Raw genomic sequence first — 24,501 nt, forward strand, 5'->3', positions numbered from 1 at the left:
TGTCACAGCCTTGCCACACAAAATTCCCAAGCAGGGCCTCATCCTCAGCAAACAGAGGACAAGTGGAGGAATCGCTGCCTGACCTACGCGCTGACAAAACCCGATGCGTCTAATCAACACTTGCACCTAAGTGGTGGCATGCAGCATAACCCCCCCATCCCTGTTTCCCAAACTTTTCCAGGCTAGCATGGAGGCCTCGGTTTCTGAAAGCTGCCCCCTCAGATTACTCCACTGGGGGACTGGGGAGGGGCGCGGGGATATCTAGGGGATCCCTGCAGAACCCCACGCTCTCAGGCCTGCCTTAAGTGCACACATATTATGGGAGTCAGATGCACACACAGGAGGAGCCGCACACCCCAGCCTTCGCGAACTTTTCCCGACTGACTCCTAACATTCACAGGTCCAGCACCACAAGGCCTGAGTGTGGGCAACGGGCGTCCCCGTAGTTGTTTAGGCGCGTGTGCACGTCCGTGCGCTTCTTTGTGTACTTGTGCGTGGTTGTGAAACTCCTCTCAACTCGGAGGAGTGGGGGAGACTAGGAATGTCGCCGGCGGGGCGCTCACGTGGGTACGTGGGCGCCAAGAGGGCCGGCTGTGCATCCGGCGTGGGCGGCACAGAGCGACCTCGCCCCGCCCGCTGGGTCCCCAAGCCCGCCCTCCACAGCCGGGCCTCGGTCACCTCGGTCCCCAATTCGGCGCCTCGGCTCTGAATCCCCGCCCCCGCCTCCTGCTCCACACCCCCTCCCCCCAGTCTCCGCCTCTCCCAGTCTCTAAGCCGCGGCGTCTCCGCGGCCGAGAGGCCCTGGTGCCCGCCCCCCGGCCCCCGCCCCCACCCCCGCCCCCGGCTCTGCCCACGCCCTCCGCCCGCCAGCCCGGCAGCCAGCGCAGCGCCGGGCCTCGCTCCCCGTGCGTCCTGCGGGGGCGGAGGCGCGGAGAGGCGGCGAGCGCAGCCGGGGAGGGTGGGGGGGCAGAGGCACAGACAGAGGCGCGGAGGCTCGGAGAGAGAAGACGTGGAGGGAGGGACAGAGCCTGGACAGCGGTGGACACGGCATCGTGCGCGGGGCAGAGTGCAGCACGCAGCAGGCGCCGAGCGCTGGGCACCGAGAAGAGCAACCCGGGTGGTCTCCGGCTGTCCATGCACAGAGCGCCTTCCCCCACAGCCGAGCAGCCGCCGGGCGGAGGGGAGAGCGCCCGCCGGACCCTGCAGCCCAGACTCAAGTTAGTGGGCAAAGGGAGGCAGCGGGGAGTGGAGATGGGTGGAGCTGGACTTGGGAATGGGGTCCAGAGGGCGGAGGTCGAGGGGAGGACGTGGGGAAGCGGGACGGGGGTGGGGGGTGGAGACTGATGGAAAAGGGGGTGCGTCTTCGAATTAGGGGGCCCTGGGAGCAGGCAAACATCTGATGAAGCTGGATATGAAAGAGTAGTACCTAAATCTCCATTCCTGGTTTAGTCTGTGGGCTCTCTCTGGCCTAAGTGCCCCCTGTAAAGAACGTGGGAGCCTCCTAGCACCAGGGAATGCCCTGGAGCTCGAGCTGGCGTCAGTGCGGAAGGTGGAGGGACGCTCAGTTACCTCAGTCCCTCGTTGGCACGGAGCGCGCGGGCCCCCGGGGTCCAGGAGAAGGCGGTGCCTTTGAGTTAAAGGAGCATCAGCTGGGGGAAGGGGGGTGACGAGGGAGGCAGGGAGGCCTCAGGCAGTTCCTTGCTATATCTGTTCCTTTATTCACAGAGTGGGGAGGGGAGTTTCAGTGTGCAGCCCCTTCAGCAAGAGGCCTTGAGCCTCTCCCCTACTCCACTTGAAGATGCGGATGGAAAATAAGGGAGAGGAGAGTAGGCGGGAGCCCCTGGGCGGTTTTCGCCCACAGACGCTACCACTGTGGGAGTGTGTGTGGGCGGAACGGCCCCGGAGCAGAACAATTGCGCCCCTCCCCCTGCCGCAGCCCCTGAGCTGAAGGAAAAGGCCGACCGAGGAAGTGGGGAGTGTCACTGCTAGGAGAGGGGCCACTGAGGAGCACTGGGCAGCCTGGAAGGGTGGAGAGGTCCTGGGGGGAGAGAGGAAGCGTGCTGGTTAAGAATGCTTAACCAGGCCATTCTTAACCAGGCCGGGCGCGGTGGTTCACGCCTGTAATCCCAGCACTTTGGGAGGCCAAGGCGGTTGGATCACGAGGTCAGGAATTCGAGACCACCCTGACCAACATGGTGAAATCCCGTCTCTACTAAAAATACAAAAATTAGCTGGGCGTGGTGGCGGGCGCCTGTAATCTCAGCTACTCAGGAGGCTGAGGCAGGAGAATCGCTTGAACCCAGGAGGCGGAGGTTGCCGTGATAGCGCCACTGCACTCCAACCTGGGCAACAGAGCCAGACTCTGTCTTAAAAAAAAAAAAAAAAAAATGCTTAATCCCTCGGAAAAGCTGAGCGGAGAAGAGCAAGGCACCACCTGGCTCACTGAGTGGGAAAGCCAGGGAAGGTGCCACACCCTCCCTCCTAGCCACCTGGGGCTGTGGCTCCTTCACAGGGAATGAAGCTGGCCAGCAGCGTCCACTGTGCGGGAGACAGGGGTTCTACATTCACTTTAGTATAGGCGACTTCACTTTAGTGTTGAGACTGCTGAGTGTTTAGAGTGGAAGGTGAGGATTGTGTTTTGGGGGAGAGGGAGGTCCAGCCATCCGAGGTCGGTGCTGGTTAGCCTCAGCGCTCAAGTTCTTCTTACCACAGACCAAAAAGATAAAAGCTGAAGATAAGGTTTAAGAGGCTTCGACTCCTGCAGACACAGGGCACTGGTTTTTGGGGCTTCGGGCCAGTCTAGGACAGCACTAGCTTGTCCGTGCCTCTGAGCAGTGCCTGATTCTCAGAGTCTGTACTCAGACCTGGGCACTGCGCAGGACAGCATCCAAATGAGAGAGGGGAAGAAAAGCAGGCAGGGAAGAGGGAACAATTGTTAGTGTGGGTTGGTACCCAGTAGGGGACTTGCACCGACTGCCTCTCTCTTGTGCCCCTCCTTCTCAGGCCCAGTGCCCGAGCCATGGCACTGCCTCGGACGCTGGGGGAGCTGCAGCTGTACCGGGTCCTGCAGCGCGCCAACCTCCTTTCCTACTATGAGACCTTCATCCAGCAGGGAGGGGACGACGTGCAGCAGCTGTGTGAGGCGGGTGAGGAGGAGTTTCTGGAGATCATGGCACTTGTGGGCATGGCCACCAAGCCCCTCCATGTCCGGCGCCTGCAGAAGGCACTGAGAGAGTGGGCCACCAATCCAGGGCTCTTCAGTCAACCAGTGCCTGCTGTTCCCGTCTCCAGCATCCCGCTCTTCAAGATCTCTGAGACTGCGGGTACCCGGAAAGGGAGCATGAGCAATGGGCATGGCAGCCCAGGGGAAAAGGCAGGCAGTGCCCGCAGTTTTAGCCCCAAGAGCCCCCTTGAACTTGGAGAGAAGCTATCACCACTGCCTGGGGGACCTGGGGCAGGGGACCCCCGGATCTGGCCAGGCCGGAGCACTCCAGAGTCGGACGTTGGGGCAGGAGGAGAAGAGGAGGCTGGCTCGCCCCCCTTCTCCCCCCCTGCAGGGGGAGGAGTCCCTGAGGGGACTGGGGCTGGGGGGCTGGCAGCAGGTGGGACTGGGGGTGGACCAGACCGACTGGAGCCAGAGATGGTACGCATGGTGGTGGAAAGTGTGGAGAGGATCTTCCGGAGCTTCCCAAGGGGGGATGCTGGGGAGGTCACATCCCTGCTAAAGCTGAATAAGAAGCTGGCACGGAGCGTTGGGCACATCTTTGAGATGGATGATAATGACAGCCAGAAGGAAGAGGAGATCCGCAAATACAGCATCATCTATGGCCGTTTCGACTCTAAGCGGCGGGAGGGCAAGCAGCTCAGCCTGCACGAGGTGAGAACCCCCAGGCCTCCTAGGATTGACCTTGACTCCTGGGCCTCCAGCCGCTTACCTCTGCAAGTTTCTACGGTCTCCAACTCTGTTTCATTACCCCTTGACCAGGACCCCAGGCCCTGATCCCCTCCCTGACAGGCCCCCACCCCAGCGGCCACAGTGCTTCCACCCTCAGCTGAGGGGGAAGCAGAGATACAGGCCGCACCAAGCTGTTCAGCTCCTTGTCACTCAGGACCCCACAGGAGTGGAAGAGGCCCTGGGCATTCCTAGGAAGCTGTGGGTGCTGATCTCTGTCTGTCTTCCTCAGAAAGCTCCCATGTAGTGTCAAAACCAAAGCAAGCATCTGATGGATGGGCCTCATTTGTCTGATGGTGAAGGGGTGTGAGGAGGTCTGGTGAGGCAGCAGGGGAGTTCAAATTCTGACTCTCCTGGTTGCCCTCTCTCCACAGCTCACCATCAATGAGGCTGCTGCCCAGTTCTGCATGAGGGACAACACACTCTTATTGCGGAGAGTGGAGCTCTTCTCTTTGTCCCGCCAAGTAGCCCGGGAGAGCACCTACTTGTCCTCCTTGAAGGGCTCCAGGTGAGACCCCTTCCCCAGGTCCTTCCTGGACTGGAATCCTGCTATGGAGTTAGATCATGTCCTAACCTTCAGCTCAGGCAGCTCTAGGCCTGCTTCCCGCCCACCTGGATGTCCTGCTTTTGGTCAAGTCAGCTTGTCTCAGGTCTGGTCTCTCCTCCCATCCATGTCGGGTCCCCCCAACCCCCTACAACAATAGGGCCTGAGCTAGAGACTCTTTCTCGGCCAGCTTCTTGACAAAGGTTTTAAATAACACGTCTCTGGCCGGGTTCTGTGCTCTGCCCGTCACGTGGCCCTCATCAGCCTCACCCACTTTATTCTTATCCATCTTTTCAGGCTCCACCCTGAAGAACTGGGAGGCCCTCCACTGAAGAAGCTGAAACAAGAGGTATGTTTTCCGGGGTGCATGTAGGGGCATTGGGCAGCCTTCCCCAATCCCCTCCCTTGCCAGGTCTTCATTTCCCCATTTTGGGCATCCACAGGTTGGAGAACAGAGTCACCCTGAAATCCAGCAGCCTCCCCCAGGCCCTGAGTCCTATGCACCCCCATACCGCCCCAGCCTGGAGGAAGACAGCGCCAGCCTGTCTGGGGAGAGTCTGGATGGACATTTGCAGGGTGAGTGTGCCTCAGAATACTTTTCTCTTCATTGAGGGTGGGGGAGTAGGGGAGGGGTTGGGGGGAGGAGTGAGCCAGGAGGCAGTGCCTGGAACAGGGTTGGGAAGCTTGGCTGGAGGGGGGGCAGAAGGGCCTGTGGGCTGGCTGTGTGGTTGAGGGTGGGGGTTCCATTGGCTGCAGCCCCTTACCTGACCAGTGCCCATGCCCACAGCTGTGGGGTCATGTCCAAGGCTGACGCCGCCCCCTGCTGACCTGCCTCTGGCATTGCCAGCCCATGGGCTATGGAGCCGCCACATCCTGCAGCAGACACTGATGGACGAGGGGCTGCGGCTCGCCCGCCTCGTCTCACACGACCGCGTGGGCCGCCTCAGCCCCTGTGTGCCTGCGAAGCCACCTCTCGCAGGTGAGGCAGCCAGCAGTGCTGTCCCCAAGCACCCCGGCCACCCAGGCCCCACACAGCAATTCTGGTGTCCTGGGGCCAGGTGGGAGGAAGAGGGATATAGTCATCAGAGCGGGCAGTAGGAGGGCTGGGCTCCAGCCAGCCAGGCCTTGGGGTGCGGTGAGGCAGACCCTGCCGGGCTGCTCCCTCCCACCTTGAAAAGTCTGGTCCTAGTGTAGATCTGTGAAAGGGGAACTGGGGAACGGGGAACAGAGAAAAGAGGATGAAAGCGCAGGAAGGAGGAGCATCAATAAGGGAAGCTCAGATGGCACTTCCACCAACCCAGGAGTGGGGAGCAGGCTAGGAGTTGCGGGGATGGGGATGGGGATGCCCAGCTTGGAAGCAGAGGAGCCCAAAGCAGTGATGCTTTGTGTGTGGAAGGGGGAAGAGGGAGTGGGCAGGCAGAGGGCTGGGCAGCCGCTGGGCTGAGAGTGACGCAGCAGACAAAGCCACCAACCCTGGCTTGGTATTTTTAAACTGTGCGTGGGTGGGAAGTGGGGGCGGGGACTGGAAGGGGGCCTCTTCTTGAGGGAGGAGCTCGGAGGCTGGCTTCCTGTGCTCCCCCTGATTTGGCTACCAAAACACTTGGGGGGCCATGGTAGGGTGACCTGGGAGGGGCCTGGGAGGGGGCCAGGGATGAGTGGGGGGTGGCAAAGCTTGGGAAGAGGGGGAGGGGAGAGGTCAGAGCCAAACCACCCCCGCAGCTCCTGACAGAACCAGAAATTCCAGCACAACGGAGGAGGCGGGAGAGACAGAGAAAGAGAGAGACACAGACAGAGACAGAGCTACACACAGCCAGAGAGGGGAGGGGGCTCACACACACAGGAATGGAACCCCCCATACACATGCAGTGGGCAGGAAGCAGTAATTCAACAAACGGAGCCCATCTTCACAACTTTCTTTGCCCTTGCTTCTGTTCCCAACCACTTCTGTCTGCAGCCAGTCACCCTACAGTCTCCTAACTGCCCCCTTTTCCCTGCAGAGTTCGAGGAAGGGCTGCTGGACAGATGTCCTGCCCCAGGACCCCATCCCGCACTGGTGGAGGGTCGCAGGAGCAGCGTGAAGGTGGAGGCTGAGGCCAGCCGGCAGTGAGGGGTGGACTGGTGTCTTCAGACCCAGGACCTCAGACTTCTGGCTCACACAGACCCCCATGCTCTCCATCCCCGGAATATAGTCACAACCCTGGATCCTTCCTCTGCCCTTCTCCTGCCTCCCCACCTGCTCCATGGGCATAAGACTGTGGGGCTTCAAGCAATAACAAGCAGGGGCCTGGAGAGAGGACACAAGGAGGGTGCGTGGTGCCCTCACCCCTGCCCAGAGCGAGGGGGCAAGGACTCTGCCTCCAGGGCATCTGGGGTTCTCCCCTCCCTCACACGACACACTCCCATTCTCTTTAGGTTTGCACCAGTGGTGTGAGCAGTTGGACTCAGTTTGGACAAGGGGGAAAGGGGGACTTCCCTGGGAAGGTCCAGCAGCTAAAAGTGGCAACATTTGCCCCCAGAATTGGGGGCCTGGGAACACTGGACCTGCTCCTTCTTCCCTCTCCTTCCCCGTTTTTGTGCTTCTGGTTTGTTTCTTTAATTTAACAAGTGCTGCAGTTTGCCCTCCCATTCCCATCTATCCCCCAAGTCCTTTGCAATTTCCTCCCTCCTGCCCTACATGGGGGCGGTGGGTGTGGGATCCCTTCACTGGCCCCCTTGGGAGGCCTGGGTTGGACTCAGGGTCTCCTCCAGCTGGGGGCTGGACCGCAGCACCTATCTGAGCAGTTAGAGCGTCTTTCTTTTCAGATTGTGTACAGTAGATTATTTATTTTGTTATTTTGGAATAAAATTTATTTTATGGCTTAGGATCTATGACCCCTGCCTCGAGAGGGAGAAACGGTGACATGGGATGGGGGAGTGAAGGGAAGCTGGCAGTGGATAGGGCAACAGAGAAGATACAGCAGGCAGGGCCCCTTCATACACTGGAGGGCCACATGGTCAGGCCTGGACCCAGACTCTCACCCTGGCTCCCAGGCAGCATTGGAGATATGGAGCCATATGTAGATGTCACAGCCACTTGGACCCACTTGGGCACAGTCAGACTCCAAATTCAGAGTAGTTTTGGGTTAGCATATGTCAGAGAGGCCAGCACACTTGCTGCTGTCTTCTGTGCAATGTCTCACACTCCCAAATTTGTGTTGTCAAACAGGCAAAAGCAGACACATGTTCTATGTGGTCATGCAACTAACATGCCAGCTATACATTAACATAGGTACATACACGTTCACACAGCTATACATGAAGAAACTCGGCCCTTGTACTTTTGCATAGTCTCATACACATATCAGAAGCCTCCACCTCGCTAACAGGAATTTGGGGCTTTGGGAGATTTTTTAATCAGGGCAAAACTTGTATTGGTAACCACATGTCCAGACTCCTCCTGTGCTCCATCCAGGGTCCCTTGAGCTGCTTCCCATTCCCCCAGGGCTGAGACCCAATATTCTCTATCCCTGGCCTCTAGTGTAAATACGTCTGTATGTTCCTGCCTAACCATCCTAGGCCTTGGGTCAGAGTGGGCGGAGAAGCCTTCCATGCCCTAACCTGTACTCCTACCCAGCCCACCTCCTGCTCAGCCCCATCACCCTCAGAGAGCTCTGTATGTGTGTGTGCGTGCGTGTGCGCGCTGCAGGTGCGGGCATGTTGGGGCGTGTCTCAGAGCCTGAACTTCCCTTCCAGTCAGTGCTGGAAGGAGGTGGGCAGGGGAATGATAGAAAGGAAGGAGTGGATTGGCTCCACCCACCATGCATTCTCCTGTCTTTTCCTCCTGACCGAGAAGTAGGTGGGGATAGGAGGGCACCCTCCCCATCTGCTGCTTGGCAGGGCATGAGTAAGTGTCCAGAGCAGGTCTGTGGGGGTAGTAGAAGAGCTGTCTCTCTGGGTTCTCCCTCCCGGCTGGGATCACCAACTGGGGTTGGCCCTTAGGTCCATGTGGGACATTGAGATCCCAGATTGCCCATAGTGGGAGGGTTGCAGGAGGGGCTGGGCCCCCAAGGACCCTCCCCCCGATTCCCCTTGCCCCTCCAGGAGAAGCTTAGTGAGGTCCTGTTCAGTGGGAGGCAGCAGAGGAGGGAATATGTCTTCACCAATCCTACAAGGAGATGGGAGAAGCAGTGGAGTAGGCATGGCGCCCACTCCCCTAGATGCCACCCAGCCTCCACTACTAAGCTGCCACTCACCAAGTGCCCTGAGAAAACGCTCTCACTGGCTGGCTCAGGCAGCTGTCTTCCACCATGGTCACATCTGAGCAGAGCAGGGGGTCAGGGCTGGACACAGCATGCTCCTGAGGCTGGCATGGCAGCAGGCCCCTGCCAGGAACCAGCAACGGAAATAAGGAGGGAGGGGCAAGGCCAGGAAAGAAGAGGCACATGGGGTCAGGAGGGGCCTTGTCACTCACTGGGGGTGAGGCTGGTCAAAGGACAGGCTCATCTGGCCCAGGCTGGGGGGCATCTGCAGGTGAGGCCTAGAATTAGGGAGACCACAGTTAGAGGAAGGCAGGCTAGGCAAAGGCAAAGTGGTGCAAAGTCAGGACCACTGAGTGAGGAAACAAGCTCCAGCTCCTTATCCTGACTTAGTAGTGGCTTTGGGCAAGCTATTTCTATGCTCTGAGCTCAGTCTTCTCGTCTGTAAAATGTGTGTGTTACGGGGGTGGATTAGCCAATTTCTAATGTTTCTTTGGACTCTGAACTTTGATAGTTCTTAAGTCCCCAAGTCCTCACTCCCGCCTCACCTTCTGGGAGGGAAGATGTTGTGCCTTGACTAAGAGTTAATAAGCACCTGAGTGTTATACTTGGGGAAGAAAAATGTCTAGGCCATCTCAAGGCCAAAACAGATGAGTAAACAAAAATCAACACAGCAGAGAAGTGACAGTGGCTCTCAGGGGCAGGACAGAAACAGTCATGCACCACACAACGACATTTCTGTCAGCTACAGACCACAGTGGTCCCATATGATTATAATCAAGGCCAGGCAGAGTGACTCACACCTGTAATCCTAACACTTCGGGAGGCTGAGGTGGGAAGATCACTTGAGCCCAGGAGTTTGAGACCAGCTTGGGCAGTAAGTGAGACCTTGTCTGCAGAAAAACCTTAAAAAAGAATTAGCCGGCCGGGCGCGGTGGCTCAAGCCTGTAATCCCAGCACTTTGGGAGGCCGAGACGGGCGGATCACGAGGTCAGGAGATCGAGACCATCCTGGCTAACACGGTGAAACCCCGTCTCTACTAAAAAATTCAAAAAACTAGCCGGGCGAAGTGGCGGGCGCCTGTGGTCCCAGCTACTCGGGAGGCTGAGGCAGGAGAATGGCGTGAACCCGGGAGGCGGAGCTTGCAGTGAGCTGAGATCCGGCCACCGCACTCCAGCCTGGGCGACAGAGCCAGACTCAGTCTCAAAAAAAAAAAAAAAAAAAAAAAAAAAAAAAAAAAAAAAGAATTAGCCGAGTATCCTGGTGCACAACAGCATGAGGATTGCTTGAGCCCAGGAGGTAGGGGTTGCAGGGAGCTAAGATTGCACCACTGCACTCCAGTGAGTGAGACCTTGTCTCAAAAAAAAAAAAAAAAATTATAATCAAGCTGAAAATTCGTATCACACAAATATTTACCATTATGTAACTATTTCCTTATACTGTTCAGAACGGTATCATGCTGCTCAGGTTTAAAGCTAGGATCAACAGGCTACACAATATAGCCTCAGTGTATAGTAGCCTATACCATCTAGGTTTGTGTAATTACACTCTATGATATTCGCATAACTATGAAACTGCCTAAGGACAGAAAATGCTCTTTCATTAAGTGATCCACGACTGGACTTACACAGCTTTTGCTATGAGCCAGGCACTATGCTCAGCTTTGTAAGTGTTATGAACTCATTTAATCTCCAAAATAATGCAGTGACGTAGGTTATTATTATTAGCATTATTATCCCTTATTGGGCAGATAAGGCACCAAAGGCTAAGTAATTTGCCCCAAACCAGTAAGTGGTAGAGCTAGAATTCAAACCTAGGCAGTCTGGATCTTAACTACTATCCCCTCATTAGAGTGGACAGAAGAGAAGAAAGGTTGTTAGCATTTGGTGCTCCTTTCTCACAGAAGAGCCTCTTCTAACAATTCGAATGCCCACCCCCTTAGAGTGGGATGGTATCCCCATGAGGTTTTTCACTTACTCCTGGAAGGCTGACAACACATTGACTGATTCTTCTGGGGAGAGGCCTTGATACGGGGGGATGGAGTGAGAGTGTGGTGGGTACACCTGGGGCCTAGGGAAAGAAAACAGACCCCCTGATGCCAGCCCTTCTCCTGGACACCACCACACCCTGCTTTTGAACGGGTGTCCCTTTCATGGAAAGGAAAATTCCCTGTTCAGCCCCCAGTGCCAGCTCTCCCAGCTGCCCATGCTAAAAGCCCATCTGCACAGACCACTCCCATTCCTGTCTTTCCAGCTCCTTACACCATATCTGGGCCAAGCTGCATGCTCATGGAGGAATCAGGGGCCATTCCAAGGTCATAAGAAGGCACCATGGTAGGCATCTGGAGCTCTGGGGTAGGAAGTGGCTGGTCCCTGGAGGAGGGAAGGAGATACATATGACTGACCAAGAGTTGATGGCACCCCTCCTTCCTGCAGATAAGCACTAGATCCCTAACCTACCCACTGTCCACACCACCACACTCACCTTTCCACAGTCATCTTGATGGTAGCTGGGACATAACCCCTGCCATCCTTACCCATCTGTTCAGCTGTTGTGAGAAGGAAAAGAGAGCCATGGAGTGCTCTGGAGTTAGGGAGGAAGGGAGGTGGAAAAGGTGGGCATGGATGATGGGGAAGTAAGAGAAGCGCAGCTATGTAATAGGGAGTGACATCAGGATGACACAGGCAGGCAGGGAGAGGAGGGCAGCGGGGAGCAGGGAGGAAGTGGGTGACAGGAAGGAATCAGAACTTCCAGTTCCAGCTCACGCTTGTAGTGGCTCCGGAAAGCCTCATCCTTGGGCTTCTTGGGATAGAGGTTTTTGAGCTGAGCAAGATCCCGGATTCGGTCCCCCAGTGAACGAATGGACAGGTCTTTGGCAGAGAATGGCTGGATGTTCTCTATCTGTGGAGAGCCTATGGTAGGAATGAGACCCTGAGATCCCCCTGTTCAGACTTTCTTCCCCTTCCCCAACCCCCACCACAAGACCTGTTCTCACTCCACCAAGGCAAGAGGGAGAGGACGTAGGGTGGGGCTCCTGAGGGAGCGAGACCCACTAGTCTCCATTCCCACAGAGGTCACGGTGAGAAGGTGAACATTTAGACCCCAGAAGGAAGAAGAGAAGCTGGAAGAACTTCCTAAAGATCAGGATCAGCATCAGGAAGGTCAGGACGTTTCATTCCCAGAAGAAACCCCAGAGGGCACAGGCACAGAGACATAGGACTGGCTGGGGTGGCCTCACCATCCTGGCCCCGGATGACGTGGGCAATGGTGATGCCCCCAATCTCTGAGTCGCTGAAGCGGAGGAGAAAGGTTCCGTCGGGCTCGTTGAGAAGAAGGCTAGTAACGTACTGTTTGCTGATGAAGCCGATAATCAGCCTGGCCGGGATGAAAGAGAGGATGGGGCATGGGCAGTGAGTATGGAGGTGACTGGGGTATGGCTGCTCAGACCACCCAGGGCGGGGACTCACCGGTCAGACCAGTAGCTCCGGAGACAGCGTTTGGTGAGGTCCAGGACACCATCAAACCACTGCCAAAAGGTGAAGCCACGGCCCAGCAGGATCTCCTAGCGGGAGAAGGGAAATGGTGTGAGCCAAGAGAGGGCCAGAGCTGGAGCCTGTTTAGGGCAGGCACTGAGCTGTGAGTGCCCTCATGACAGAATCACAGGGCTGAGGGATCGGACCGAACCTGAGACTCCATCAATGACAACGACCAATCCTCATGCTTACATGTGCCAGTCACTATTTCAAGCCTTTCCATGTATTTATTTGCTCTTTATAAGGCTATGGAGGTAGGGACTATAATAATTCCATTTTACAGATGAAGAAATGGAAGTCCAAAAACATCGAATGACTTGCCCAGGTCTACACAGCTGGTAAGAGGCAGAGCTAGGATTTAAACCCAGGCATTCTGGCGCTGGAGCCCCTGTTAACTACTGTGCTACACCCTCTCCCTAAGGAGGTGTGGCAGAGGTGAAGCCCAAAGGAAGGTAACCTGCTGGGTGTGACTGTCTTGCTCCCTTTTGCTAAAACACCCTCTGGTCACATGAGCCTTTCTTTCTTCTCTTTAAAGATTCTGTCTCACACTAAGAAAGAAAGAAAGAAAGAAAGAAAAGAAGGAAGGGGAGGGGAGGGGAGGGGAGGGGAAGGGAGGGGAAGGGAGGGGAAGGGAGGGGAAGGGAAGGGAAGGAGGAGGGAGGGAGGGAGGGAAGGAAGGAAGACCAAAAATTAAAATAATGTAATATAACATAAAATCAAAGAGCAAGAGTCAGAAATATGTAGTTCTGTCCTAGCCATGGCACTCACCTGCTTTGGACCTTGAACAAACTACATAACCCTCTGAGCATCAGATTCCTCATCTGTAAAATGGGGATAATAATAGTATCTACCTCAAAGGAATGTCAGGAGGCTTAAGTGAGATAACATACATAAAGTGTTAAGCACGGTGCCTGGTATATAATAAGCTGTCAACACGTGGTAGCTGGTATTACTGCACATGTCCCTATGGGATTTTGTTCAGTTTAGACAGAATCTCATTCTGTCAGCAGGCTGGAGTGCAGTGGCACAATCTTGGCTCACTGCAACCTCTGCCTCTCAGGTTCAAGTGATTCTCCTGCCTCAGCCTCCCAAGTAGCTGGGACTACAGGCATGCACCACCATGCCCAGGTAATTTCTGTATTTTTAGTAGAGACAGGGTTTCACCATGTTGGCCAGGATGGTCTTGATCTCTTGGCCTTGTGATTCGCCCTCCTCAGCCTCCCAAAGTGCTGGGATTACAGGTGTGAGCCAGCCTGGGCCTTTTTTTTTTGATATGGAGTCTTGCCCAGGCTGGGGTGCAATGGTGCGATCTTCCCTGCAGTCTCTACCTCCTGGGTTCATCTCCTGCCTCAGCCTCCCGAGTAGCTGGATTACAGACGCAAACAACCATGCCTGGCTAATTTTTTGCGTTTTTAGTAGAGACGGGGTTTTGCCATGTTGGCCAGGCTGGTCTCGAACTCCTGACCTCAGGTGATCCACCCGTCTCGGCCTCCCAAAGTGCTGGGATTACAGGCATGAGCCACCATGCCTGGCCCCCTTCTTTTTTTTTTTTTTTTTGAAACAGTCTTGCGCTGTCACCCAGGCTTGAGTGCAGCGGTGTGATCTCAGCTCACTGCAACCTCCGCCTCCCGGGTTCAAGTGATTCTCCTGCCTCAGCCTCCCACGTAGCTGGGATTACAGGCATGTGCCACCACAACTGGCTAATTTTTGTATTTTTAGTAGAGATGGAGTTTCACCATGTTGGCCAGGATGGTCTCGAACTCCTGGCCTCAGGTGATCCGCCCACCCCGGCATCTCAAAGACTGAGATTACAGGCATGAGCCACTGTGCCCAGCCAGGAACAATTTTTCCAATGGGTCAAAGTCACTTTGAATCAGAGCTCTGTTTACACACAACCTGGGTGAGTCATGCAAGTCGCTGGTAAAGAGAAAGGACAGATGACCCCCAGACCAAAACCACAGGGATGTCAGAGAATGCATCTCTGGAGCCAACCCCCAGACCTGGGGTTTTTCCTCCCTGGTCCATGACAGGCCTTCCTAAAGGACCTGAGAGGGCACTGTGGAGACTCCAGCGGAAGGTCCCTGCGTGGAGGCTGAGCAGGCCCTGAGTGCCTGAGGCATGAAGAGCTTGGGGGTGGGAGGTCCAAAGGGCAGGAGAATGACCTTGTTGAACTGTGACCAGGACACAGAACGGTGCTGGAAGGCCTCCATGCTGAGGCTGTTGTCATTGAAGATCTTCTGGGCCAGGAAGAGGAAGTGCTCTGGGAGCAGCCCCCGGTTGGTCCCCACCTCAGCCATGAACTTCAAGTTCAGAGTTTCACACATCTTCTCCCAGGGCACCCGCTCAGCCACCACAAAGGGCACGCGGTCCTGAGGAGAAGGGGGAAGAAGAGAGCATCAGAGGCTACCGTCTTGTTCTTCCTCAGGCCGGCCTTCATCCCTCCCACCTGCCTGTGGCCTGCCCATCCACAGCACCTGATATCGCTCACGAACATGCTGCTTTTTCTAGGTTACAGTGCTGTGGCCTGATAGTTGTTAAGACTGGGGTGAAAAGAGGTCAGAAGTACGAAAATAGGCCCATGAGAAGGTGTTAAGGTCACACCCATTTAAACATGCCTGCCACCCCATCAACAGGCCTGCACCACTGCCCATATTAGAACCCACCCTGCCCCTGTTCCCTCCAACTCCAGGAATTTCCTCACCATCTCAGAGAAGGCATTGTCCCACAGGATGGTGGCTTTGGCATTGTTGTCTTGGTTGCCATGGACGATGACCACCAGGGGCAGAGACAGGGCCTGAAGAGGGTGAGGACAGGGGTTTCTTTTCTTTCTTTCTTTCCTTTTTTTTTTTTTTTAAGATAGTATCTCACTCTGTTGCCCAGGCTGGACTGCAGTAGCACAATCTCAGCTCACCGCAGCCTCAGCCTCCAGGGCTCAAGTGATCCTTCCACCTCGGCCTCCTGAATAGCTGGACCTACAGGTATGGACCACCTAATCCAGCTAAGTTTTTATTTTTTGTAGAGATTGGATCTCCCTATGTAGCCCAGGCTGGTCTTAAACTTGCAGGTTCAAGCGATCCTCCTACCTTGGCCTCCCAAAGTGCTAAGAATTTTTTTTTTTTTTTGAGACAGAGTCTTGCTCTGTCACCCAGGCTGAAGTGAAGAGGCGTGATCTCAGCTCACTGCAACCTCTGCCTCCCGGGTTCAAGCGATTCTCCTGCCTCAGCCTCCTGAGCAGCTGGGACTACAGGCCTGCACCACCACACCCAGCTAATTTATTTATTTATTTATTTATTTATTTATTTATTTATTTAGAGACGGAGTCTCACTCTCACCCAGGCTGGAGTGCAGTGGCGCGATCTCGGCTCACTGCAAGCTCTGCCTCCTGGGTTCACGCCATTCTCCTGCCTCAGCCTCCCAAGTAGCTGGGACCACAGGTGCCCGCCACCACGCCCAGCTAATTTAGATATGGGGTTTCACCGTGTTAGCCAGGATGGTCTTGATCTCCTGACCTTGTGATCTGCCCACCTTGGCCTCCCAAAGTGCTGGGATTACAGGCGTGAGCCACTGCGCCCGGCCAATTTTTTTATTTTTAGTAGAGACGGGGTTTCACCATATTGGCCAGGCTGGTCTTGAACTCCTGACCTCGGGATCTACCAAAGTGCTGGGGCTACAGGCCTCCCAAAGTGCTGGGGCTACAGGCCTCCCAAAGTGCTGGGGCTACAGGCGTGAGCCACCACGCCCAGCTGGACAGGGGTTTCTTAATAAAGCAAGAAGTTTCCTCAGGGGGCTGGCTCTGAGCACTCAGAGAAGTTACTGGACTCACACATCATAATCAAAAAGTTCATGCCATGTTATTAAAAGTTTTCTGAAGCTCAGTCAGGGCCTCACTCTAGAGAAGTGGTTATGAGTCACTGCTATGGAGCCAGACCTCCAGGTTTCAAATACCAGCTCCAACACTTAGCTGTGTGACTGGGACAAACTACTTAAACTGTGTCTCAATGTCCTTATCTATAAAATGAGGCTGATAATACTGCCTACCTCATAATGTTACTGTGAAAACCAAACATGTGTGTGCTGGCACACATGTGCGTGTGTATCATTTAATAGAGAGACCTGGTCTATAGGAAGTGCTTCCTAAGTGTTTGCTGCTATCCGCTACCATTCCCTGCCCCGTGCGCTCCATGTTCTTGCTTCACCCCACTCACCCGGGCCCCAGTGTGCATGAATCCCAGACACATGGGGTATGGGGCAGTCACAGGAGGTGAGGGTCCAGGGACCCTGTGTGTGGCATTAGAGAAGGACTCGGGGTCCCAGATTGGGGTAGGGCTGGGCCACGGTTCACCTGGAGCTGGATGGGGAGTTTGCCGGGGCCAAGTGTGAAGCTGGCAGAGAAGAGCACAGCGCACTTCTCCTCTGTGACAGACTCAGTGCCCTTCCGCTCACACCGCTTGATCTTCTTGAGAAGCTGTGGGTGGGGTGAGGGAGAGCAAGGGCGAGTGCATGAGAACAGAGACCGCTCCTCTTGGGCTTCCCGACATCCTCTCCAAGGAGAGTCCCATAGTCTCCTAGTGGTGCCCCCCTCACTGCCCACTGCACCCCAAAGCCCCTCACCAGGTTCTTGAACAGGGCAGAGCAGCAGTTCCCAGGAATGCTGTTCTCCAAGGGCACAGTGTTGTTGATGATTTCTCCAGTGCTTTCTCTGCCAGGGGAGGTCAGAGTGTGAACAAGCTCATCTCACTGTGGCCAGGTGTGGCGACGCGCTTGAGTGCATGAGTGAGTGTAGACTACCCATTGTTGCCAGCCCTAAATCTCCACGTCTCTGTTTGGGTTCTTAAGGGAGGAGTCCCCATCTTGGCCAAGTCATGATGCCCCCACCCCATTCCAGCCCTAAATGGGTCCCTCCCTTTCCTCTGCCTTGACCATTCAGGGTCTCCACATCCCATGGCCCTCCCTCCCCATCCCTTGCTCTTTTCAGTGCCAGCCCCCCAAGCTGCCTCCATCATCCTAACATGCCTTCTCCAACCCCAGGTCCAATCCCAGCTTACGCTCCAGCCCCAGGACCCTGAGGCACACTCAGCTCCCTCGCCTGCTTCTCTGTCACCATGTCAGCCCTGACCAGTGGAGGCTTGGCTGGGGCCCCCAGGAACCTCAAGCCCAACAGGAATCGAACTCCAGCCTGGAACTTGGTCTGAGTCTTCAGTACCTGGGGCGGCTGCTTCTCCACCAGGAAACAACTGGGAGTGAGGAGGACACAAGGGGAGTTGGGGGCTAGGTCTCTGCTGGTGCCCTCCCCACAGCTCTAGCCCCCTTCTTTTCTTCCTGAGGTCTGTTCTAGGCCAGACTGGGGACTCCCAGAACATACCTGGTGACGAGGGTTCGCAGGACTTCATCCAGCCGGCCAATCAGCGATGCCCGGGTCTTGGGCTCAAGCTCCCCACCAGCTGCCCCTACCTCCTGCTGTAGCTGGGAATAAATGTCCACCAGGCTCTCACACCTGGGGCCAGGACAGTGGTCAGGGGGCATAGGATTAAGGCTGCTTGCTCCGGCCCAGACCCCCTTCCACTATACCCAGGGAGAAAGGCTATCATGCGTGGAGGAGTGGGGTGGGTAGTGGGTATGGCTGCAAGGCACCTGGGCTGAAGGGGGTTCTGTGATCTGTTGGCCTAGGGTCTGGGTGGGAGGTTTGTTCTCAGTGCCTACACCCCTGTGGAAACCCAGCTGCCTCTCCCCCGATGGCTCTTGCACCCAGGACAGCTACCCGCCCTTACAGTGCTTTGTAGCAAATTGGAAAGTGTTCCCACCCAATAAACCAAATGGAAAAGCCCTCCTATTCCTCTGGGCATGGAGAGAAGCCTGGGTTGGATGAGTCCCCGTTTGTGCCTCTCGACTGGGCCCACTTGTACAGGATGCAACCTGAACGACAGTGTGCACAGCCCCGCTGGAACTGGCTTTTGTGCATCTTGGTCCACTCCAAGGCCCTCCCGCCTGGCTTCTCTCTCTCACCTGTAGGGCCTCCAGCAGTGTCAGCTGCCCGCCCCCAGCTTATCCCCCCTTCCCCATCAGCCCTGGCCCAACCTCTCCTGGAGTGGGGCCAGGCTCTCCTCAAAGGGTGCGCCATTCCCTGCCAGCTGCTGCTGCCGTTTCCAAATCTGGATCCTCTTCAGCACTAGGGCCTTGGCTGTCTCCAGCTCTCCAGTGGTCTCCTGCAGTAGCATGGCCAGGGCCTATGGGCAGAAAGGGGCCTGAGCCAGAGCCTCACGCTGCCTCCGCACCCAGCTCCTGGGATACGGCTCTTTTTCTCACTCCTCTGGAATTCCCTTACCCTACTTCAGCCTGTGTGTCTCTGAGGTCTGGCTTCCATCCCTCCAGCTGCACTTTGACCTCAGTCTCCACCTCTCAGCCCGTTACTCACCTCACTTGGCCCAGTCCCATTAGCAGGAGTTTCTATCAAGCTGTGCAGAGACACTGAGGGTTGGGGGCAGAAATCAAGGGTGCAGACAGATTAGAGGTTCAGTTAAGGTTGAGATCCAAGAGGGGACCACTCCTATACACTCCCCAGAACCACCCTGGCCCCCACCTTGGCCAGCGTCAGCCCCCTTCTGCAGGGCTTCTCGAAGAAGGTGGATCTCCCCTACTCGGTGCTGCAGCCTCCGCAGGGCTGTCTTGAACTTGAGTTCTTCCTGCTTCCAGTGGAAAGGCATTGGCAAGTGTCGAAACTACGCAGGAAGGACAGATGCCAAGAGGTGAAACACTCTGCTCATCCCTCTATACCTGGCCTCTACTCTCTGCTCTGCAGAGAGCGTTTTCTTGCTCCCCTCTCCCCTTTGGCAGTTCTTCCTGACCTTTTGGAATATCGTGGGACCTTGCTCCTAGCAGAATCAGCTCCTTATCCCTTGCTGTGTTCTCTCCAGGCCTCTTACCCTCAGTCCCTCATAGAAAGATTCCCTGAGCTTGATTTGGGGTTCACTCTGACCTTAAGAACCTCCTTTGGTTATTCCTGGGCCTAGAACACTGAGCCTTTACTGAGGTTCAAATTCTTTCTAGTTTGTCATGGCTCAGGCCAAAGTCTCAGGGAATTGAGTTGGGGTGGGAAGTGGAATATCACAATACCTGTTCCATAACAGCTTTTTTCTCTCCTTGAAGTATTTGTCTGAAAGTGGCCACCAGCTTCAGGGGGTCCCTCTGATATATGCTCTATAGAAATGAGAGTGGTAAACAGTGAGCTTGGCTCTTACCCATGTCCCTCAATCCCTCCAATCCCCAGGCCCCCATTCACACATATACTATAAGGCAGCACAACTGTAGACTCCAGAAGTTTTTGTGCATTTGCATGCTTTTAAAATCTAATTTGCCTGCTAGCTAGTAGCTAACCACAGGAACACAAATTTGCTTCCAGCATCCAACCAATTTTCTTCCAGGGCCCAATGCTCAACCCAGTTCAACCTCAGCCCCACCCAGCCTTGTTCCCTCCCCTCCTGCCCCACCTCCAGGGTACTGATGTGTTGCAAGATGGTGCTCCCCTCCCCCTGCTCTCCCGCCGAGGCCTGAAGGCGCTGGACAGTGTCTGAAAGTAGGGCACTAGCCATGTTGCAGCAGAAGGCGTCTGAGCCGACCAGGAACTCCCTGCAGGAAGATCAGGATGAGGCTACCTCAGGCCAGGGCTTCCTCAGCTCTCCTGACCCTTTACCCCACAGCCAAAAGCTCAGCAGTTCCTTTCTCGCTCCTTATTCTCCATCTAGGCCCTCTGTAGCTTTCACCCGTGCTCCTTGTTCCCCAGTCTTCTAGCTGTTATGAGAAGTGCCTTTGTCCCAGCCCAAACCTCCCTCCTCTTCAGCTCAGCCTCCTAAGAGATGGGGTCTCCATCTGTCAACATTCATAGGCTGGTCTTGATGGGGCACAGACTCCCTGCTAAATCTAGGTCACTACACATGGAATAACAGGTCTCAAGTTCTGAATCCATGGCTGAGGGGAAAAAATCTAAGGAGAAGGAAGATGAGTCAGGGAAGACTTGGGGAACCAGCAGGGAACAGCCAGGACTCACCAGGGCTGGCTCTCCAGCCAGTCACCCAGAAGATGCCGCAGGTGTTGGGGAAAGTCGACATAGAGCCGCTGCACTTTTTCTGGGGGCATCTTGGAGACCAGACCCCACAGAGACATGATCTGGGACTTGGAGGTTGCCTGGAGGAGAAAAATAAGGCCACTCTGAGGGGTGCCCAAGAAACTTGGCCTATCTTCTGGAGCAGCCAGGGACCTCCTATAGATAGCCCTCCTAGGGACCATCCCCACCACCACTCATGGCCAGACCACCTTAAACCAGGGGCATCCTGGGTCAATGCCTGAGATGGGGGTGACTCCTTCAGTGATAGACACAGGGGTGGAAAGAGCTGAGCTGTAGCCAGAGGGGTGGGGAGGCAAAGGGAGACAGGGCAGTAGGGAGAGAGCTCTCTTGGAGATGGCAGAGAATTTGGTTGCAGCTCTAGACCTGACTCTGGTTCTATGGGCAAGGAGCCTTCCCTGTGTGGGCTTTGATTTTCTCATCTATAAAATATGAGTGTTAGATGAATGGAAAACTTTCCAAACTTTTTAAAGCAGTAGGCAATGTCAGCTTTTAATCTGTGGAATCTCAATTACATAAAAGGTACGAAACTGAAGATGCCCTGTTGAAAGCAAGCATGGAAAGCCTGAAACTTGACTGCTTCTACTTCCCTCTCCCCATCTCCTGACACCAAAGGCGTCCCTAGACAAACCTCTCAAAATTCTAGGACTCCATGAGATAATTTGAAAACCACAAGGCTCGGCCAGGAGCGGTGGCTCACACCTGTAATCCCAGCACTTTGGGAGGCCGAGGTGGGCGGATCACTAGGTCAGGAGATCAAGACCATCCTGGCTAACACAGTGAAACCCTGTCTCTACTAAAAATACAAAAACAAAATTAGCAGGGCGTGGTGGCAGGCCCCTGTAGTCCCAGCTACTTGGGAGGCTGAGGTGAGAGAACGGTGTGAACCCGGGAGGCGGAGCTTGCAGTGAGCCAAGATTACACCACTGTACTCAAGCCTGGGCAACAGAGCGAGACTGTCTCAAAAAAGCCTGGGCGACAGAGCGAGACTCTGTCTCAAAAATATATATATATAAAAGTAAATAAAATTAAATAAAAATGAAAACCACAAGGCTAGATGATGAAGAGGATGGGAGAGTAATAACAGCTACTATTTGTTAAGCACTTACCACGTAGGAGGCATTACACTCAGTGCATTATCTCATTCAGGCCTCATGACACTTTTGAAAATATATAATATCCATTTTATAGATGAAGAAACTGAGGCTTAAGGAGTTTCTCTACCCTGCCCAAGGTCACTCAGTAGGTGAGTTTGGAAAGCAGCCTTTGAATCTGAGTGGGGATTAACCATCGCACTGTGTTGTTAGGATCCCTTCCGGGGCAAATCTGATCATCCTAAGAAGCGGGGGAAGATGGGAGACTTGAAGGAGGAGAGTTGGAAAAGGAAAGTAGAGAGAACTAAGGAAGAGGATGGGAGAGACCGGAAAAAAAGGCAGGTTTAGTAAGCCAGGAGGAAAGAGCCTAGAAGAGAGAGGAAGCTGGAGGTGAAGAAGAGAGACGAAAAGAGGGAGAAAGGAGAGAAGGGGACAGGGAAGTAGAGGAGGGGGTTGCATCCCCATTTCCAGGTTCAGGGGGAACTGGGTAGACCAGTGGTTTCCCAGGGGCCTCTCAGTTCACGTTTCTCACAATATCCCTCTCCTAGAGATGAGGGAGAGGATGGGATGACAACTCCCCCGGTCTCCCAAAAACCAGTAACCCCAAGTCCTCCTGTTCCACGTTCAGCCTCTCACTTCACCCAGGACTCTCAAAGGGATGGAAAATGGAGAGGCCCCTTCTCTGGACCTTCCTGCTCCAAGACCTTCATGCCCCTCTTTCCTCCAGTTCCCACTTCCCCCAGCTCTTTTCTCCTCAAGGCGAATCCTTACCCCTCCTGCTTAGGTCCCTCCAATAGGCCTTTCTCTAACCCAAGAGAGAAAGGTCCTCTGGAATGGGTGGGCATCGCTTTCCTCTGCATCCCCTTGCAAAGTGACCAGCCTCCTGGCATGGCCCTGGCTAGAAATATCCAACCCCTCTTCTTCCCCAGACATTAGGAGGACACATTTCTCCCCACCCCAACTCATAACAAGGCTGGGTCGATTGGCTTGACCAGGACAGGGGCTCCTTTAGCGTTCAGCCCGCTGTAGGGGAAGGGAGGGAGGAACCACGGCGTGAGGGGCGGGGCCAGTGTTCCCTCCCAAACCCAGAAGGGAAGCGCAAGGTCTGGGATCCTTGTCCGTCCGCTTGGTGGCCTAAATTCGCTTATCTCAACCCCTACCTCCCGAAGTCCTCTGACTGTGGGACCACAGGATCGAAAGTTAAAACAGCTTCTCTGAGTTGCCCAATGTGTGGATGTGGCGGTGGGGGCGGGCGGGGAGGTGGAGCCAGTTCAGCACGAGGAGGGTTAACTCGGCGCCACCGCTGGGAAATCTCAGCGTCTACAGCAGCCAAGCGTGGAGCAGTTTTGAGGGGGAAATTCCCCCTCCTCTGGGGCACCATGAGGTCTACATCTGGGGCTCGCTCACCCCCCAGCCACACCCTTGAACAGGAACCTTTAGCGGAGGGCAGGATAGGGGTTTAACGAGGATCCACTGCCCTCTGGCATCAACCTTCCAGGGAGGGGCGGCCACTTCCCCCGACCCAGGGCAGAGGAGCACTCCTTCACCTTCTTTCCCTGACTTTCCATTGCCCTGGGGGTGCAGGGGTGAGGCTGTGAAAACGTGACCCATGGGGGAGGGGAGTACTGAGGCCTGGACCCTCCCAGATTCCTCCAGGAGTTCGAAACTGCCAAAACCCAGTGCCACCAGCCACCAACACTAGCTGAAACCATCTCTTGGGGACCATCCACCCAGCCAGGGGAGGATCCCGAGAGCTCCCCCGCCGAATCCACCCCCACACACTCAAAGAGGCCCCCGCACCCACCTCGGAGGCAACCCCTCTGCTGTCTTCTCCCTTTCTCAGCGGGCACTGCCAGGCCCCATAGGTCTGTAGCTCTGTCCAGCGAGTTCAAGGCTGGCCCTGCTAGCACCTCCCCCCTTCCACCACCATCACCAAAAAGAAAAATAAAATAAAACACACACATACATACACACACACACACTCCTCTCCCGTCCTCCCTCTTCAGTGTAAGCAGTGGCTGCCCCAGCCCGCTGTTTCCGGCTTCTCCTTCTACCCAGGTCCCTCCCTGGAGCTCTGACGACACAGAGAAGAGAAAGTGGGCTGGAGGAGGAAGAGGAAGAAAGTGGGGTGAATATGTGTGCCTCCTGTGCCGAGTCGGGGAGCACGTGGGGGATCAGGACTGGGGTCCAGGCCCTGGAGCCAGGCTCCGGCGGAGGCTGACCCCCACTTACTCTGGCCCCCTCAAAAGCATCAGCTTTTCTCCAGAAAGTCACCCAATATCAAACAGAGACATGCCACCCCTAACTGGTTGGCTCCCAAACTCAAACTGCCAAGGGCTGGGGTTTGGGCCCACGAGGGACTGGGCTCCCCAGGGCCTCAGGAAAAGTAAATCCCTCTGGACTCTGCGCTCCCTCCAGTGGAGGACCCTGAAAAGCAGCTGGGGAGCTCGATGCCAGCCCACTCCTAGGTCCCCCTCCCTTCTGGCAGGGAACGCCTTAGAGGTCGGTCTCGTGACCACTGACGGGAGGGAGTGGGGGAGGGGAACCCTCAGCTCAGAATTCTGGAAGACTCCAGGAGTCCCTTGGACTGAAGCTGGTCTTTGCCCTCTCCTCACAGGGCACCCCTTCTGAGACTGTGGGGGGAACCAGCACAAGCCGGAGCTGCTGCCTGCAGATTCACAAGGGACAAGTTTGAATTCGAATCTGCTGTGTTCCTATCTGCCAAGTTCCTATCTGTTTCTGGGGTAAACACTGAGACACGCCAAGAAACAAACACACACATGCACAACTTCCCTGACCACAAGACTACACACACACACACACACACACACACACGTGCAGGCAGGCTCACAAACATATCCGCACTCAGAGCCCACTGTAATCACACCACCACACGCACACACACACACACACACACACACACACAGTCTTGCTCAGCTTCTGAGTCATCATCATAACTAGTGGAGGGTTCTGCAGTTTTTGCTGGGGGAGGAGCTGGAGGATACCAAGGGACCCAGAGAGGCCTTT

At 55.3% G+C, this 24,501-nt stretch overlaps 2 protein-coding genes across 7 annotated transcripts; one reads left to right on the plus strand and one right to left on the minus strand.

Annotated features, from left to right (window-relative positions):
- Positions 1-790: 790 nt before the first annotated feature.
- NAB2 (NGFI-A binding protein 2) lies at positions 791-7,360 on the plus strand. Of its 2 annotated transcripts, XM_003906637.2 has the most exons (7): positions 791-1,217; positions 3,004-3,877; positions 4,327-4,460; positions 4,794-4,845; positions 4,940-5,072; positions 5,284-5,475; positions 6,494-7,360. In XM_003906637.2, the coding sequence occupies exons 1-7, from the start codon at positions 1,135-1,137 to the stop codon at positions 6,601-6,603; spliced, it is 1,578 nt and encodes a 525-aa protein (XP_003906686.1). In that variant the 5' UTR covers positions 791-1,134; the 3' UTR covers positions 6,604-7,360. The 2 variants fall into 2 exon arrangements, with proteins under 2 accessions (XP_003906686.1, XP_009179285.1); XM_009181021.3 differs by lacking the exon at positions 5,284-5,475.
- Positions 7,300-23,566, minus strand: STAT6 (signal transducer and activator of transcription 6). Of its 5 annotated transcripts, none has more exons than XM_009181020.4 (22): positions 23,445-23,566; positions 20,306-20,442; positions 19,749-19,887; positions 19,375-19,458; positions 18,842-18,980; positions 18,677-18,729; positions 18,340-18,488; positions 17,627-17,758; positions 17,310-17,498; positions 16,876-16,963; positions 16,607-16,729; positions 14,966-15,058; positions 14,427-14,633; positions 12,199-12,293; positions 11,970-12,106; positions 11,497-11,643; positions 11,216-11,279; positions 10,993-11,103; positions 10,709-10,801; positions 8,947-9,012; positions 8,729-8,857; positions 7,300-8,640 (listed from the first exon to the last, which is right to left on the minus strand). In XM_009181020.4, exons 2-22 carry the CDS (start codon positions 20,419-20,421, stop codon positions 8,451-8,453), a joined length of 2,544 nt encoding a protein of 847 aa, XP_009179284.1. In that variant the 5' UTR covers positions 20,422-20,442; positions 23,445-23,566; the 3' UTR covers positions 7,300-8,450. The 5 variants fall into 5 exon arrangements, with proteins under 5 accessions (XP_009179284.1, XP_009179283.1, XP_003906682.1 ...); XM_009181019.3 differs by having other exon boundaries at positions 23,441-23,565; XM_003906633.4 differs by having other exon boundaries at positions 23,279-23,565.
- Positions 23,567-24,501: the final 935 nt, after the last annotated feature.

This window comes from Papio anubis, chromosome 9 (assembly GCF_008728515.1).
Source record: "Papio anubis isolate 15944 chromosome 9, Panubis1.0, whole genome shotgun sequence".
NCBI lineage: Eukaryota > Metazoa > Chordata > Mammalia > Primates > Cercopithecidae > Papio > Papio anubis.

Bases quoted from the DNA above. Each gene is read 5' to 3' on its own strand.
- STAT6 (XM_009181020.4), bottom strand. From the start codon at position 20,421: ATGTCTCTGTGGGGTCTGGTCTCCAAGATGCCCCCAGAAAAAGTGCAG. The intron at 11,644-11,969 runs GTGAGGCCACCC...TTCCTACCATAG, and splicing joins CGTCATCCGGGGCCAGGATG to GCTCTCCACAGATAGAGAAC. The intron at 11,280-11,496 runs GTGAGCTGGAAC...TTCTCACAACAG, and splicing joins TTTCCGGAGCCACTACAAGC to CTGAACAGATGGGTAAGGAT.
- NAB2 (XM_003906637.2), top strand. From the start codon at position 1,135: ATGCACAGAGCGCCTTCCCCCACAGCCGAGCAGCCGCCGGGCGGAGGG. The intron at 3,878-4,326 runs GTGAGAACCCCC...CTCTCTCCACAG, and splicing joins AGCAGCTCAGCCTGCACGAG to CTCACCATCAATGAGGCTGC. The intron at 4,846-4,939 runs GTATGTTTTCCG...GGGCATCCACAG, and splicing joins TGAAGAAGCTGAAACAAGAG to GTTGGAGAACAGAGTCACCC.